Source organism: Bubalus kerabau, chromosome 10 (assembly GCF_029407905.1).
Source record: "Bubalus kerabau isolate K-KA32 ecotype Philippines breed swamp buffalo chromosome 10, PCC_UOA_SB_1v2, whole genome shotgun sequence".
Taxonomy (NCBI): Eukaryota; Metazoa; Chordata; class Mammalia; order Artiodactyla; family Bovidae; genus Bubalus; species Bubalus kerabau.
In genome coordinates, this window is record NC_073633.1 from 71,923,397 (window position 1) to 71,941,961 (window position 18,565).

The 18,565-nt window shown below is 43.1% G+C and overlaps 1 protein-coding gene across 1 annotated transcript in view; it reads left to right on the forward strand.

The window, feature by feature from the left end:
• The first annotated feature begins 16,631 nt into the window (after window positions 1-16,631).
• CGRRF1 (cell growth regulator with ring finger domain 1) overlaps window positions 16,632-18,565 on the forward strand; it is a 29,136-nt gene continuing 27,202 nt past the window's right edge. Inside the window, exon 1 of the mRNA XM_055538108.1 lies at window positions 16,632-16,867. Coding sequence (XP_055394083.1) covers window positions 16,764-16,867 — 104 coding nt within the window. The 5' untranslated portion in view covers window positions 16,632-16,763. The remainder of the gene's footprint in view (window positions 16,868-18,565) is intronic.

Genomic DNA, 18,565 nt, shown 5'->3' on the forward strand with positions numbered 1-18,565 from the left:
CTCAAGGGTCTTCTCCAACACCACAGTTCAAAAGCATCCGTTCTTCAGCACTCAGCTTTCTTTATAGTCCAACTCTCACATCCATACATGACTACTGGAAAAACCGTAGCTTTGAGTAGACAGACTTTTGTTGGTAAAGTAATATCTCCGCTTTTTAATATGCTGTCTAGGTTGGTCATAGCTTTTCTTCCAAGGAGCAAGCATCTTTTAATTTCATGGCTTCAGTCACCATCTGCAGTGATTTTGGAGCCCCAAAAATAAAGTCTGTCACTGTTCCATTGTTTTCCCATCTATTTGCCATGAAGTGATGGGACAGGATGCCATGATCTTAGTTTTTTGAATGTTGAATTTTAAGCTAGTTTTTTCACTCTCCTCTTTCACTTTCATCAAGAGGCTCTTTAGTTCTTCTTCGCTTTCTGCCATAAGGGTAGTGTCATCTGCATATCTGAGGTTATTGATATTTCTCTCCACCATCTTGATTGACTGACTTATTGGAGCTAATTTATTTTGAATGTGGTGGGAAAGTAGTTTGGAAGAAGTAAGGATTGAACTCAGAATTCATACAGGTACCTTCAATGAAAGAAGCTGCCTGAGGCAAATCTCATGGTATTTACAGCTTATTCCCCAGCTGCTAGCATGGTCCCCTGTCCATAATAAATGCTCAGTTCGTATTTGTCGAATGAAAGAAGCAAAGAAAAAGAAAATTCCAGAACATACCCCCACTGCCATCCTTCTTCATTAGTGTTAGACTGAATTATTAGAATTTTTAAAGTTTGTTTTTAATGTTAAGTTTAATGACTTGTTAGCATGTTAATAAATAACATTAAATCAGAGTTCAAAATATGTAAACTAATACAATACCTATGTTTTCTCATAAATTAGAAAACTATTAGAAGGATTTGTGGTTATTATTGTTGTTCAGTTGCTAAATCATGTCCAACTCTTTGCGACCCCATGGACTGCACATGCCAGGCTCCTCTGTCTTTCACTATCTCCCAGAGTTTGCTCAAATTCATCTTCATTGAGTCAGTGATGCTGTCTAACCATCTTATCTTCTGCTGCCCCCTTCTCCTTTTGCCTTCAATCTTTCCCAGCATCAGGATCTTTTTCATTGAGTCAGCTCTTCACATCAGGTGGCCAAAGTACTGGAGCTTTAGTATCAGTCCTTCCAATGAATATTCAGGGTTGATTTCCTTTAAGATTGACTGGTTTGATTTCCTTGTAGTCCAAAGGGCTCTTGAGAGTCTTCTCCAGCACCACAGTTCACAAGCATCAATTCTTCGGTGCTCAGCCTTCTTTATGGTCCAAATCTCACATTCCTACATGTTTACTGGAAAAACCATAGCTTTGAATATACAGACCCTTGTCAGCAAAGTGATGTCTCTGGTTTTTGATATGCTGTCTAGGTTTGTCACAGCTTCCAAGGAGCAAGCGTCTTTTAATTTCAAAGCTGTAGTCACTGTCTGCAGTGATTTTGGAGCCCTAGAAAATAAAATCTATCACTGCTTCCAGTTTTCCCCTTTCTATTTGCCATGGTTTCCCTGGTGGCTCAGACAGGAAAGACTGCCTGTAATGCAGGAGACCCAGGTTCAATCGCTGGGTTGGGAAGGAAGTCCTCTGGAGAAGGAAATGGCAACTCACCACAGTAGAAGTCCATGCACAGAAGAGCCTGGTGGGCTGCAGTCCATGGGGTCACAAAGAGTCAGACACGACTGAGGGACTACCACTTTCATTTATGATGAAGTGATGGGACCAGATGCCATGATCTTCGTTTTTTGAATGTTGACTTTCAAGCCACCTTTTTTACTCTCCCCTTTCACCCTCATCAAGAGGTTCTTTAGTTTCTCTTCGCAAGGGCGGTATCATCTGCATATCTAAGGTGGTTGATATTTCTCCTAGCAATCTTGATTCCAGCTTGTGATTCATTCAGCCTGACGTTTCACATGATGTACTCTGCATATAAGTTAAACAAGCAGGGTAACAATATACAGAAAGATTATCTATAAGAAATTCCACAGTTCAACTACATTCTCTTAGTGATCTGCCCCTCTCCTTATACTTTTTACTATGACTAGGGAACTGGTAGGGCTTCTCAGGTGGTGCTAGTGGTGAAGAACCCACCTGCCAATGCAGGAGACGTAACAGATGTGGGTTCGATTCCTGGGTCAGAAAGATCCCCCGCAGAAGGAAATGGCAACCTGCTCCAGTATTCTTGCCTGGAGAATCTCATGGATAGAGGAGCCTGGCGGGCTGCAGTCTACAGGGTCACACAGAGTCAGACACGACGTGATTTAGAACGCATATTAGACTCAAAGAGAAGTTGGAAAATCAAGGGAAGATCAGAATTAAAATAATCTTTTCTGACCTGAATTTTTCTAAGTTCATTCTCTGTATTGCAGCCATGCTAAATAAAGTGTTTGTATTTTTACATATTCTTATTCATGCATGCAACAAATAGTTATTGAGGACCTATAATGTATTGGCTGTGTCCTGGTGCCAAGATCCAAAACAGATTAAAATCCCTATTGTCCTAGATGGTGCTCAGTTACCTCCGACTCTGTGCGACCCCATGGAGTGTAGCCCTCCAGGCTCCTCTCTCCATGGGATTCTCCAGGCAAGAACACTGGAGCAGGTTGCCATTTCCTTCTCCAGGGGATCTTCTCGACCCATGGATCAAACCCCCTTCTCTTACATCTCCTGCATTGACAGGCGGGATCTTCACCACTAATGCCACTTTAGAAGCCTAGAAGTAACATTCTAATGGGGAGGAGGAGGTAACAGACAATAGCATAGTAAATCAGTAAATACTGGTAAGTTAGAAGGTGATTGGGGTTGGGGAAAAGAATTGAAAAAGGGAGATGAGGAGTGCAGGTGATGAGGGATATTTTCTTTTAAATAGGGAAGCTGTCCTAATCCTCACTAGGAAAGTCATATCTGAACAAAGATTTGAAGCTCTAGAGATTGACCATAGTATCTGGAGAAACATCCCACACAAAGGGAACAGCACTGCAAAGGCCCTGAGGCAGAAACATGCCTATTGTTATTGCATGCTCCATTCTGTACAGCCTTGTAAGCAATCACAAGGGTGTGCTATCAGAGAGACTGAGCAGGACAGTGGCATGACCTGTTACAAGTGTCCTTCTAAAAGGATCCTTTAGTTTTATTAGACTGTAGGGATTAAGTGACTTCCGGAGCCAACCACAGTGAAGTAAGCAAGCTACAGTCGCTCTCCCCCACTGATTACAGCTAAAAACTCTGGCAGAATATGAAAAGCACTTCCTGAGGACTCTGAAGAGTAAATAATAGCAAAATAGCTAGTGGATTGGGAAAGGAAGTGTTTTCTGTGTTTTTTCTTGGCCACGCACATCTTTGTTCCCCAGCTGGGAATCAAACTCAATCCCCTTGCAGTGAAAGCACAGAGTCTTAACAGATGGACCACCAGAGACATCCCAAAAAAAGAAGTGTTTTGATTGTCTCTTCTTCCTCCTGTTTGTGAGAAAGGGATTCTTGCCCTAGGATTATGGGGATGGCCGGGCACACAACATCCAAAACTGGACAGGTGAAGTAGACAGCAGTTTTTTTAGTCACATACATTCACAGTCTGGGGGAGGGGGACACCAAATACCATGTACTTGGGAACAGAGTGAACAACTAGAGGCAGGCTTTGCAGTATCAAGAAGGTGAGGTGCCCCCTGGTTTCTGCAGGAGGGTATGGCTGGCTTATCTGAATGATTTCATAATTGGCAGGAAACAGAAACCCAGTACTCAAGGACAAGCACTGTGCCTGGTGCCCATGGTAAGGAGAGGCCAGGGGACCTCAGCTGTGGGAACAACCAGGGGACCTCAGCTGTGGGAAAAGAGTGGGGATAGAAACTTGCAGTTAGGTTACTCCCGATTCCACCAGGTATCAAAGCAGCACATAATTATTATACCTTAATTTTAGGCCTTACACTGCAGGAAGTCAGAACTTGACAAATGACTAGGATGGTGCTGGTGAGTTTTCTAGTTTTTTCCCTCCTCTACTGCCTGACTTGAGAGCAGTCTAAATCGGTGAAGCAGGGACTGCAAAACCTCCAAAAGGAACCCTTTCTTCTAGCCTGGGGATGGGGAAAAGGAGCCCCTGGGAACAGGAGAGTATGGATGGAAACTCCTTCTTTCTCTCCTAGCCCTCCCCTGAGGACAAAAATAATCAAGTTGGCATTATCACGGCAGGGCAGGCTAAAGCACCTAAAGCCCTGAGAGAAAATCCATTGTGCTGCATAAAGGAATTTGGAAAGGGTCCCTGTCATACAAAAATTGATGGAGGTACCCTGGGTTTTCTTTTTTACTTTGGCTATGCTGGGTTTTCACTGTGGTATGTGGGCTTTCTCTAGTTGTGGCTCCGCAACAAGCGGGATTGTAGCTCCCAGACCAGGGATTGAACCCAGTCCCCTGCATTGGAAAGCAGATTCTCCACCACTGGACCACCAGGGAAGTCCTTTCCAATTATTTTTTCCTCCCTTTTCTCTTGTTACTTCACCTGAAGGACAGGCTCAGTCACTCAGAGCAGCACAGTAAGTATAGAGGGAAAATATTCTGGGAGCTCCCATCTTTCAGTCCAGAAGAACAGAGAAAAGGGCCTCTGGGAGTCAGAGGGTGTAGAGGAAATCTTGAATAGGAGAGGCTGGGATTGACACTGGGCACATACCCAAGTTCCACATGTGCAGGACACACCCACAAAAGCACAGCAAAGACTTGGAGAGCCTAACTGCAATGTAAATCACTGCCAAGATTGGGGTTAACCCCAGAGTGGCTCATGTGAGGAATGGACTTAACAGCATAGTAAAGACTTTGAAAATTGAGCTGCCACTCTGTATCTTGATTGTGGTGATAGGAACATAACCAGACATGATGAATTTTTCTGTATATAAATTAAAAATTAAAATTTTAAACATGGGAAAAAAAATAAAAGAACTAAGCGTGGGAAACAGAGGAGCAAGGAAACCATTGAGGAGACTGTTGTAGTAATCCAGGGAATACATGGCCTCGACCAAGGTGGAAATGGTGATTTGGTGAAAAATGCCTAAAACTGGTAGAATTTTCTGTATCCGTAGTTCTCAATTTCAGCAATATTGACATTTGGAGTTGGATAATTCCTTGTGGGCAGGCTGTGCTGGGCATTCAAGAGTGCTTAGCAGCATCTCTGACCTCTATCCATTAGACACCAGTAGCCCCTCAATCAAAATATGTCCAAATGCATCCAGACATTGTTAGGTGGTGCCAGGGCACACCGTTGAAGATGGTTGTTCTAGGTGAATGCCTTAAGCTTTGGGCCACAGGCTAAGCACTGCTATAGTCATTAGTGTCAACTCAGTTAGAACAGGCTTCAGGTGGCCTCCTGACACTTAGTACATACAGATTATAGAAGTGCAACATATAAGACCATGAGACTTTTTTGTTTTTTGGTTTTTTTTACTAGAGGAACTTAGAAGTTCAGTGGGCTACAAAAGGTTAGGTTCTGCCAAAGGACTGTAAAATTTTTCACAGTTCTTGTCATCTATGAGATCATACCCAACTTGCACATTCATTCAATTGCGTTGTGCAGTGATCGTCTCAAAGCTTGAAACTCAAGAGTCATGATGCTTATTATCTTCCTTGGTGTCTCCAAGACAGAGATGAATTTGTGGTTCCAAGAAATAATATAGGTGATAGAAATAGCCATATAAAATGAATGAAGGTGTTGCAGTTCCAAGAAAAATTTACAATGGAAAATATTTTTTAGAACATAGTAGTATTTTTGGCATTTCCAATGAGACCTTCTCCTTGGTCACCTAGAAGTATCCATCAACCTTGGAGGATAAACAGAACTGTGATGTCAGAAATACCAAAGAAAGTAAGCAGCTTTTAACTACCAAAATAAGATTTTTGAATCTGAAGAAACGCAGTAGTCTTGAAAAAGCCAGATACTACCAAGAGAGAAAGGTTTTATAAAACTGTAAAGCTCCATTAACATTTCAAAGTCCAGACCTTGGCAAAAGTAAAAGTGGCATTTAATACATACCATATGGTAGAGAAAACTGAGGCTATGACATAAGGAAAGTACCTGCTGAGTGGGAAGGAGAGAAAGTCACCCTTGGGATCTGGAGCAGTGTGGGAAGAAGGGGCTCAGGGAAGTGCAGTGGGCAGTCCCAGCCAGCCTGTTCTGGCAGCCCAGCCCCCAGGCTGATGTCTTAGAATGGGGGGCAAGGAGGGGTTGTAGGAAAGCAAGAAGAGATAGGAATGGGCAGACTACTTTCCCTCTAAGAAAGGAGGGGAGGCCTTGCACTTAGCTTTGCCCCTCCTTGAATATGGGTTTCCCTGGTGACTCAGATGGTAAAGAATCTGCCTGCAATGCAGGAGACCTGGGTTCAATCCCAGAATCCACAAGATCCTCTGGAGAAGGGAATGGCAACCCACTCCAGTATTCCTTCCTGGATGGACAGAGGAGCCTGTCAGACATGACTGAGAGACTTGTACTTTCACTTCCTTTCTCCTTGAATATGACTCAGGAGCAACAGGGTTCAATGGCAGTGGGGGTCTAATTTGGTATCCTGCAGTTCTTAGTGGCCTGCAGGGTACAAGTGGGAGAAGCTACATATTCCTAGTTCCCTCAGGAAATACCACTGGAGATGATGAACAGTCTGGGGAACCAGCTAAACTAGTGCCTGAGGGGTTTACAACCAGAGGTAGGTGGCTAGGACCCTGAGTCTCAGGAGTGGTTGCCAACCCATGGCCACAAAAGACGGGATGAAATCTACATAATCTTACTGAGGTCCCACAGGTGTACAGAATGAGGCCTCATTTTCTCACCCCTACCATGAGATCACATGAATACCCTTTACAATTGGGCACCATCTTAGAGAAAAGCAAGAAAAGGAGAGACTAAGAACTTTTCTGAAAGAGATCAGCTGCCCAAAAAGTGCAGTTAAACTTAAAGAGACTAAGTTAACTTTTTAAAATTTATTTATTTATTCACTTTTTGCTGCACTGGGTCTTTGCTGCTGCAAGCAGACTTTCTCTAGTTGTGGCTCTCTAGTTTCTCTAGTGGGGGCTACCCTTCACTACAGTGCTCGGGCTTCTCAGTGCAGTGGTTTCTCTTGTTGTGGAGCATCGGCTCAGTAGTTGTGGCTTAGCTGCTCTGCAGCATGTGGAATCTTCCCTGACCAGGGAATGGACCCTAGTCTGAGTCTTATCCGAATACTGCACCACTAAGGAAGTCCGAGGCTAAGATAAATTTAATTGATGAGTTTAAGCTCCCGTTGTCCTTTCTCTTTCACCCTTCTACTTTTCAGTGGGGTGGGAATTCTTAAGCAAAACTGTATCAGTTATAGATAATAAAGAAGAAACATTCTTTCCTTTCACCAGAGAGTAATACATTTTTTGGCCTAATATAGGTGGCTCAGATGGTAAAGCGTCTGCCTGCAATGCAGGAGACCCGGGTTTGATCCCTGGGTCAGAAAGATCCCCTGGAGAAGGAAATGGCAACCCACTCCAGTACTCTTGCCTGGAAAATTCCATGGACAGAGGAGCCTCGTAGGCTACAGTCCATGGGGTTGCAAAGAGTCGGACATGACTGAGCGACTTCACTTCTACTTCTTCTATAGGTACTTCATGCTGCCAAGTTATCTTATGGAGGAGAATCCCCTCCCCTCATCCCTCCCTTCTGTAAACGGGTGTTGAGTGGCTACAAGACATATGCTAGGTGCTGGTGGCACACACATCGACTAGGTGTCCTTCCGGCCGCAGAGAGTTGGGAACCTCTAGGCCAGACAGACTCGTGAGTAGATCTTCACCGGAGTCAGAGGGACCCCCACATAGATCCACATGGGGTGCTCTGGGAGAGGCATCTCCTCAAGGGTTGGGAAGTGTTCAGGAAGACTTCCCAGAGAAGGGAAGTTCAGAACTGAGGCTTAAGAATAGCTAAAAATTCTCTAGGAGAAGGGGAAGGAAAGAAGAAGGGTTTTTCAGGCAAAGGGAACAGCATATGTATAGAGCTGTGATGATTAATTTTGTGTGTTGACTTCTCCACGTATTGCTCAGATTAAACAGTACTTCTGGGTGTGTTTGTGAGGGTCTCTCTGGATGAGATGATCACATTGAATCAGTGCACTTGGCAAAGCAGATATCCTTCCCCATTGTGGGTTGGTATCATGCAATCCCTTGAGGGCCTGAATAGAACAAAAGGCAGAGGATGGAGGAATTTGCCACCCCATTTTTCTTTCTGCTTTCCAGCTTGAACTGGAATAGTGGTTTTCTGCCCTTGCACTGGGATTTATACCATTGACTCCTTGGGTTCTCAGGCCTTTAGACTTGGACTGGAATTACCCCACCAACTTCCCTGGCTCTCCAGCTTATAGATGGCTGAGCTGACTGTGGGACTGGACTTCTCAGCCTTCTTAATCCTGTGAGCCAATTCCTCATAATAAGTCCCTCTCTCCCTCTCCCTCTCTTTCTGGAGAAACCTGACTAAATAGTTTCTTTCACTGATTTTAAAAATTTATCCCCCATCCCCACCCCCGCCCCCGCAACATTTTGTTGTGGTTCAGTCGCTCAGTTGTATCCAACTGTCCAACTCTTTTCAACCCCATGAACTGTAGCATGTCAGGCTTCCCTGTCCTTCACTATCTCCCAGAGTTCGCTCAAACTCATATCCACTGAGTTGGTGATGCCAACCAACCATCTCATTCTCTGTCGCCCTCTTTTTCTGCCCTCTATCTTTCCCAGCATCATGGCCTTTTCTAATGAGTTGGCTCTTCCCATCAGGTGACCAAAGTATTAGAGCTTCAGCTTCAGCATTAGTCTTTCCAATAAACATTCAGGGTTGATTTCCTTTAGGATTGTCTGGTTTGATCTCCTTGCTGTCCATGGGACTCACAAGAGTCTTCTCAAGCACCACAGTTCAAAAGCATCAATTCTTTGGGGCTAGTCTTTACGGTCCAACTCTCACATCCGTATATGACTACTGGAAAAACCATAGCTTTGACTATACAGCCCTTTGTTGGCAAAATGATGTCTCTGCTTTTTAATATGCTGTCTAGGTTTGTCATAGCTTTTCTTCCAAGGAGCAAGTGTCTTTTAATCTTATGGCTGCAGAAACTGTCCACAGAGATTTTGGAGCCCAAGAAAATAAAGTCTGTCACTGTTTCCATTTTTTTCCCCATCTGTTTGCCATGAAGTGATGGGTCCAGATGCCATGATTTTAATTTTGAATGTTTAATTTTAATTTTGATTGTTGAGTTTTAAGCCAGCTTTTCCAAAGTGCCCAAAGTAAATGAAGTTTAATTTTTGGGCCACTTGCTTGCATAGGCCCCTCCCAAGGCCTTATATTTAATTTTGTATTTGTAACTTTGTGTTCACCCTCCTAGAATTGAGTCCCCACATGGTATATGCTTCAGGCCTCACAAACTTGCATCTCTGATGTGTTTTAGAAAACCAGTAATTCAGTAGATCTAAGAGTTGTATTTGGAGGGGATGAGGGAAGGGGAACAGGGATGAGTGATGAGAGATTGGAGATTAAGGATCTAATTTCAGTGAATGACAGCTACATCCACTCATCTGGTAGAAGAACCAGAACTTTAACTCCTGCTACTCTCGTGCCCCATGTCCAATCCATCATTAGGTCCTGTGACAGAGTGCTGGTTCTCCCTCAAACTGTTTTTTCCTTCTATAAGGAATAAATCCTTCCAGTTTTAGATGGACTGTATTTTCCAGCCTCTTCCAGTTAGATTTTGGCCAACAGTATGTGCAGTATATCCTGAGATTTTTCTTAAATTGAAATGGTGTCTCATTCTCCCTCATCTTCCTCCCTCTTGCTAGAAGGAATATGGACATGGTAGCTGGAGCTACAGCAGATGTCTTGGTCCATGAGGTGATTTTAGGAATATGGGGGCTACACATAGTGGAGCAAAACAGAAGCCTGAGTCCCTTACACTGTGAAGCACTATACCAGTCATGCATTACCTAGTTTTGGACTTTCATCTGAAAGAGAAATAAACTTCTATCTCAGGTAATACTGTTATTTATTTAGTCAATCATCGTTGAAATCACTTCTAACTGATAATCCACTTCCCTGCAAGTCCTCATCACTTTCCTAATCAGAGTTACCAACATTTCTTGTCTAGACTTTTGAAAGAATCTATTAATTGGTACCTCCATATTCAGTTATATCCATCCCACCTTCCTTCCAATGAATTTTCTACACAATAGCTAAACTGATTGGTTCAAAATGCATATAGAATATTACTCCCTGTATTAGTCTGCCTGGGCTGCCATAATAGAATACCACAGACTGACTAAAACCAAAGAAATTAATTTTCTCATGGTTCTAGAGTCTAGAAGTCCAAGATCAAGGTGCCAGCAGCCATTTTGGAGAGAATTCTCTCACTTGGTTTTTAGAAAGCGGCTTTCTCCCTGTGTCCTCATATGGCCTTTTCTCTGTGCACACGTGCACACAGCAATCTCTGGTGTCTAGTCATTTATCTTTTTATAATAAATACACCAGTCCTATTAGATTAGGGTTGCACCCTTATGACTTCACTTAATCTTCATTACTTTCTTAAAGGCCTTATCTCCAAATATAGTCACATTGTGGGGTTAAGCCTTCAATATAAAATTCTTTTCTTTTTTCTGAAGGGACACATTTCAGTCTGTAAAACTCTATTCCTCAATCATATCAGGGCTTCTCATTACTCTTAGTTTAGCTGAGTAGCTAAAATGGCAAAACTTCTGTATGATCTGAGCCCTATATCTCCATTTTCATCTCATAGCAACTTCCTCCTCCCTCTCCATGCTTTAATCATACTGGCCTTTCATTTTCTTAGGTATGCTATGCTTTCCCACCTCAGGGCCTTTGCACATGCTGTAGCCTCTGTTGTAAATACTCTATCTCCCTTCCTGTCCCTTGGCCTGGTAAACTTCTCCCCATCAGCTCTCACATCAGTCATCTGTTCTTGAAGGAATCCTTCCCTGATCATCCTTTTATTTCCCCACTTCCGAGTTACATGCTCTCACAGCTCAATGTACTTATTTTTAATAGCACTTATCATAATTTTCCCAGGTGGTAGAGAATCTGCCTACCAATGCAGGAGACACAAAAGATGCAGGCTCCATCCCTGAGTTGGGAAGAAACCCTGCAGAAGGAAATGGCAACCCACTCCAGTATTCTTGCCTGGGGAATCCTATGGACAGAGGAACCTGGCGGCTACAGTCCCTGGGATAGCAAAGAATTGGACATGACTGAGAACTCTTATTATATCATAATTTTTGCCTTTAGATGTTGTTCAAGATTCTTCTGTTAATGTTTGTCTTTTCCATCAGATGATACGTTCCATGAGAAAAGAGATATGTTACCTTTTGCTTATTACTGTATCACTAAGATGTTCAAGCTAGATTTAGAAAAGGCAGAGGAACCAGAGATCAAATTGCCAACATCTGCTGGATCATCAAAAAAGCAAGAGAGTTCCAGAAAAGCATCTACTTCTGCATTATTGACTATGCCAAAGCCTTTGACTATGCGGACCACAACAAACTCTGGAAAATTCTTAAACAGATGGGAATACCAGACCACCTGACCTGCCTCTTGAGAAATCTGTATACAGGTCAGGAAGCAACAGTTAGAACTGGACATGGAACAACAGACTGGTTCCAAATAGCAAAAGGAGTACATCAAGGCTGTATATTGTCACCCTGAGTACATCATGAGAAACGTTGGGCTGGAGGAAGCACAAGCTGGAATCAAGATTGCCAGGAGAATTATCAATAACCTCAGATATGCAGATGACACCACCCTTATGGCAGAAAGCGAAGAAGAATTAAAGAGCCTCTTGATGAAAGTGAAAGAGGAGAGTGAAAAAGTTGGCTTAAAACTCAACATTCAGAAAACTAAGATCATGGCATCTGGTCCCATCACTTCACAACAAATAGATGGAGAAACAGTGGAAACAGTGACAGACTTTATTTTGGGGGGCTCCAAAATCACTGCAGATGGTGACTGCAGCCATGAAATTGAAAGACTCTTACTCCTTGGAAGAAAAGTTATGACCAACCAAGATGGCATATTAAAAAGCAGAGACATTACTTTGCTAACAAAGGTCCGTCTAGTCAAAGCTATGGTTTTTCCAGTAGTCATGTATGGATGTGAGAGTTGGACTATAAAGAAAGCTGAGTGCCAAAGAATTAATGCTTTTGAACTGTGGTGTTGGAGAAGACCCTTGAGAGTCCCTTGGACTGCAAGGAGATCCAACCAGTCCATCCTAAAGGAAATCAGTCCTCAATATTCATTGGAAGGACTGATGCTGAAGCTGAAACTCCAGTAACTTTGGCCACCTGATGAGAAGAACTGACCGTTGGAGAAGACCCTGATGCTGGGAAAGACTGAAGGCAGGAGGAGAAGGGGACGACAGAGGATGAGATGGTTGGATGGCCTCACCAACTCAAGGGACATGAGTTTGAATAAACTTCAGGAGTTGGCGATGGACAGGGAGGCCTGGTGTGCTGCAGTCCATGGGGGTCACAAAGAGTCAGACATGACTGAGTGACTGAACTGAACTGAATGCTTTCTACAGTGTCTGACACATATCTGACCTTTAACTTTTTCTGAATGAATAGTAAGACGTAGTGGGAGTTGGGTCATGGAGAGGTGAGTTTGCCAAATAAGGAACTTGGGACTTCATTCTCAAGGACATATAGCTTAGCAACCAAGAATTTTCACCAGTGGAATGAAATAAGAGATGTGTTTAAAAATATATAGTGTGTTTTAAGAAATCATTTTTTTTCTAGCACTGTGTAGAATGTACTAGAAAGAATTTATGTTGGAAATAAAGTTACAAATTTCAGCAGTTTTTGTAATTATCCAAGTGGGAAATAAAGGCTTGAGTTAAATTTGTGTTAGTTCCTGTTGTTTTTTTCAGGGACTTCTTCTGTGTGAGTCAGATTGAGTCTGTTTTCTTCACTGCTGGTTTGGGATTTGGCTTTAATAGCATGGCTAGTGAATTATCCTTGTTCATCTGTTTTCCATCTCTCAGTATGTTGCTGCTGTTATTTTATTTCCTGTTCTTCTCGTTTTTGTTGATTTATTTTAAAAATCCCTTTGATGTAATTTTAGTGGAGTTTTGGGAGAGAGCAGCCTTATAGGCATATGTTTAATATATAAGTTTAACTTGGAATTCCTTACATTTTTGTTTTCATTATGGAAATTCTTCAGTTTATTTCAATAAAACTGCCTTTCACATTAGCCAAGATCTTGTTAAGTGACAATGTGAAATGGTGACAAAACTGAGGACGAAAGAGAGGGAGCATAAATTGGTACATTTCTGGAGAATGGTGTTTCTTCAAAGGTTTAAGATACATACGTTTTTGAACCAAAAGTTCCACCTCTAGAAATTTATCCCAAGGAAATGATTGTTTTAAGAATGTCATTCCTGTGTTGTTTGTAATAATAAAAAGCCCAACAATTGAGGGTTGATTAAATAAACCATAAATTTTCACAAGTCATATATGCAGTCATTAAAAATTATGTTGTTAAACCAAGCTTCTCACACAACACTACTCCAGAGCACAAACAAAACATGGTCCTTCACCAAGGGATAGGTGAAACCACAGGACAAATTTAGCTCATCTTCCTCCTGCAGTACTTTTATTGGTGATATGGGAGTGTGGAGGCATGACAAGTTATCTATCTCTAGGTCCTTTGTCCCTTTCTTCCATGATAGCAAACCCCCATCTGTAGCAGTGAATACTGCTGCTCAGAATAAAAGACTACCTGCCTTTCTCTGACCTATGGTAGGTAGGTGGCCTTACGAGCAAACCAATGAGATATCAGTGAATGAGTTTTGAGAAGCAACCAGTATAACTTTAGTTGGAATCTGTGGTACTTGCGCAACCACTGACTCAACCAACCACAGGCCATGTAGTACTGTGTGTGTGTGCTCAGTCACTCAGCCCTGTCCTGCTCTTTGCCACCCCATGAACTGTAGCCCACCAGGCTTCTCTATCCATAGGATTTCCCAGGCAAGAATACTGGAGTGGGTTGCTATTTCCTTCCCCATGTGTACTATAGTATTTACTATTGAAAAATATTCATCTGTACGTGGACTTTGTGCAGTCCAAATGTGCGCGATCCAAACCTGCACTGCTCAAGTATGTATGTATCAGTCAATCAATTCAGTCGCTTAGTCATGTCCGACTCTTTGTGACCCCCATGGACTGCAGCACACCAGGCCTCCCTGTCCATCACCAACTCCTGAAGTTTACTCAAACTCATGTCCCTTGAGTCGGTGAGGCCATCCAACCATCTCATCCTCTGTCGTCCCCTTCTCCTCCTGCCTTCAGTCTTTCCCAGCATCAGGGTCTTCTCCAACGGTCAGTTCTTCTCATCAGGTGGCCAAAGTTACTGGAGTTTCAGCTTCAGCATCAGTCCTTCCAATGAATATTGAGGACTGATTTCCTTTAGGATGGACTGGTTGGATCTCCTTGCAGTCCAAGGGACTCTCAAGAGTCTTCTCCAACACTACAGTTCAAAAGCATTAATTCTTTGGCACTCAGCTTTCTTTATAGTCCAACTCTCACATCCATACATGACTACTGGAAAAACCATAGCTTTGACTAGATGGACCTTTGTTAGCGAAGTAATGTCTCTGCTATTTAATATGTCATCTTGGTTGGTCATAGCTTTTCTTCCAAGGAGTAAGAGTCTTTCAATTTCATGGCTGCAGTCACCATCTGCAGTGATTTTGGAGCCCCCCAAAATAAAGTCTGTCACTGTTTCCACTGTTTCTCCATCTATTTGTTGTGAAGTGATGGGACCAGATGCCATGATCTTAGTTTTCTGAATGTTGAGTTTTAAGCCAACTTTTTCACTCTCCTCTTTCACTTTCATCAAGAGGCTCTTTAATTCTTCTTCGCTTTCTGCCATAAGGGTGGTGTCATCTGCATATCTGAGGTTATTGATAATTCTCCTGGCAATCTTGATTCCAGCTTGTGCTTCCTCCAGCCCAGCGTTTCTCATGATGTACTCTGCATATAAGTTAAATAAGCAGGGTGACAATATACAGCCTTGATGTACTCCTTTTGCTATTTGGAACCAGTCTGTTGTTCCATGTCCAGTTCTAACTGTTGCTTCCTGACCTGTATACAGATTTCTCAAGAGGCAGGTCAGGTGGTCTGGTATTCCCATCTGTTTAAGAATTTTCCAGAGTTTGTTGTGGTCCGCATAGTCAATGGCTTTGGCATAGTCAATAAAACAGAAGTAGATGCTTTTCTGGAACTCTCTTGCCTTTTTGACGATCCAGCGGATGTTGGCAATTTAATCTGGTTCCTCTGCCTTTTCTAAATCCAGCTTAAACATCTGGAAGTTCACGGTTCATGTACTGTTGAAGCCTGGCTTGGAGAATTTTGAGCATGTGAGATGAATGCAATTGTGCGGTAGTGAGCATTCGTTGGCATCACCTTTCTTTGGGATTGGAATGAAAACTGATCTTTTCTAGTCCTGTGGCCACTGCTGAGTTTTCCAAATTTGCTGGCATATTGAATGCAGCACTTTCACAGCATCATCTTTTAGGATTTGAAATAGCTCAACTGGAATTCCATCACCTCCACTAGCTTTGTTCATAGTAATGCTTCCTAAGGCCCATTTGACTTCGTATTCCAGGATGTCTGGCTCTAGGTGAGTGATCACACCATAATGATTATCTGGGTCATGAAGATCTTTTTTGTATAGTTCTTCTGTGTATTCTTGCCATCTTTTCTTAATATCTTCTGCTTCCATTAGGTCCATACCATTTCTGTCGTTTATTGAGCCCATCTTTGCATGAAATGTTCCTTTGGTATCTCTAATTTTCTTGAAGAGGTCTCTAGTATATACGTGTGTGTGTGTGTATATCACATATGCACACATAATATATATTTTAAATTATTATTAAAGTGAAAATTAATACAAAAAATTCAAATATTTAATTCTCTTTTTTTTTTCAAGTATCTAATTCTAATTTGAAGGGTAGAGGGGGACGAAAACGAGAAGAAAAGCGTATGGGAAAACAGTTGATTTATTTTTCAAAATCTTGACATCCAATGCTAATTTGCCTCTAGCATTAAATCCAACTTGAAAAGGCTAACAAGGCGCCTAAAAAGTGCTTGTGAGCCTCTTCGGTGTTTTGTACAGTGCCTATTTGTAAGTTTTGTGGACAGAGAACAAGAGTTGGTGTGGGGTTATTTTACTTTGTAGAACTTAAAATGCCGGTTCTCCTCTTCCTGCCATATCTCTCAGATGTAATAGGCAGGATCTCAGGATTTAGGCTCTGTGACGTGGATTTCGGGCTGAGTCTCCTCTCTCTGGCATCAGAACACCCTACCTGAGTCTTGGACGGAGTCGGCACCAATATCTCTTCAGATTTTGCCGCAGAAAACCGTGGACCGCTAGGACAAACAGCCAAAGAACACGCCCGCTGGATACCAAATCCAGGATCCGGGGGCGGGGCGAGCCTGGGCCCCGCCCCTTGGCGAAGCCAGTAACTCGGCACTGGAGCGGGAGGGGCGGGGCGAGCCCTGCAGGCGACCTCGTGATTGGCACGCAGGCTCCCGCTCCCGGTGAGGCTACCCCTACCTCTAGCCTGCCGGAGCGCTAGGCTAGTGCGGATCTACAAAGTTTGTCCGCTCCGGGGCACCGTAGTGACTTTTACGCTGGCGAAGAGGGCCCGGCTGGGCTAGGCTGGGCTGGCCGGCAGGAGCCCGGCTCGGCTTAGGAGATCCTGATGGCTGCGGTGTTTCTCGTAACGCTTTATGAGTACTCGCCGCTTTTTTACATCGCGGTGGTCTTTACCTGCTTCATCGTGACCACTGGCCTGGTGTTGGGATGGTAAGAGTTCCCAGGGCTAAGGGCAAGTGGCGTCTGGGCGGACAGCCAGGGAGATGAGTAGCGGCGGGCTGCAGGGTGACTGCTGGACTGGGGCTGTCGGAGAGCCGGTGCTCAGGGCTCCCACTGGCTCAGGAGGAAAACTAGGTGGACACCGCACCCGCACCACTGCCCTGCATCATCGTCCGATCCTCGTCGCTGCGGGTATCTGGGGATGGTGCAGGATTGAGGTATTTTACTCAGCTTTGTTTCTAGGTAATAAAGTAGCCAGTAAGGGCTTGGTCTTGGTGTGAGGATAGAGAGGCTGTCCAACAGGCTTCTGTCCGGATTTGGGGCCTACTGTGTGCCCGGAGTGAGCCCGTCATCTGCGGTACAGTGCTCAGACGTGGACAGTAGACCCAGTTGTTCGTTACTCTTCTGACGTGAACTGAGCACTTGCCGTGAGATCTTCCAGCGTAACATAACTGAACTCTGTGCCGTTTGAGAATGTAATGATTTCTATACACATTCCACACGTTTTGAACGCTGAAACTATAAAGACGTAATTTTAGAGCTGGAAGAGACCTCAGAGATAAGTTACACTAAGGCATAAGGGCCCTTCACCTATTGTAGACTAGGAGAGTAGACTGTTAGCTCATCCGTGAGCCATTCTAGCTCAGAAATTCTAAAATTTCTCTCTCGAAGAGATGCCACTGTGTCTTATAATACAGCTAGCTGAAACCATCTTACAGGTCCATCCTTTGAGGAGAGAGACATGAGCTGGATTTTGAAGAGAGTATTTTGAAAAAGAAATGGAGCTAAACGTGTATAGTAGAGAACAGAATGCATTTCAGAGATTACATGAGCAGAGGGTCAGAGGAGACATGCTAGTGAATAGAGCAGGCTGTGTAGTATGAGTTTTAAAATACCCTTTGAGCATGTATATGTGATTACTTTGGGCTTCCCAGGTGGCTCAGTGGTAAAGAATCCACCTGCCAATGCAAGAAACGCAGGAGATGTGGGATATCTGGGAGGAAGATCCCCTGGGATGGGAGATCCCCTGGTGGAAGAAATGGCAACCCACACCAGTATTCTTGCCTGAAAACTCCCATGGACAGAGGAGCTTGGGGGGCTACAGTCTGTGAGGTTACAAAGAGTCGGATACCACTGAGCAACGGAGCACACACATGTGATTACTTTAAAGAAAGAACACAAACTCTTGTCAATTTCTGAAAATATGCCATCTTTAGGAACTAAGTAAAGTTTTTAACATTTTCACACTGCTTTCCATGCTGTCAGGAGTAGATTATAAAATTCTTTCTTGGTTGGTGGGGGAAGAATAGGACCAATTTTACACAATCTGATACTCTTGACACATCAGAATTTCTTGCTGATTTCTTGTTCATTTCAAGAAAGTTTGTAATTGGAGTTAGGAAGATGTTGTCTAAGTGAGAAGCGATGTCTAAACACAAGATTTTTATTGGCTATACTGTTGCTGTCTTCAAGAGTATAATTTTCCTCCATTAAGGAAAATAAGTAACCAGTTGATAATTGCATAATATCCTTAAATTTTAATTTTCAATCAGCCTAATAATTTTAAAATTAATTTTCAGTTGGCCTGATTCAACTAATTAGAGATTGTGGATGTCTATCTTTAGTCATGGGAGGAGGAAAACGAGTAAAGACCTACTGATAGTGATGGTGGTATTTGTGAGTGAAGGG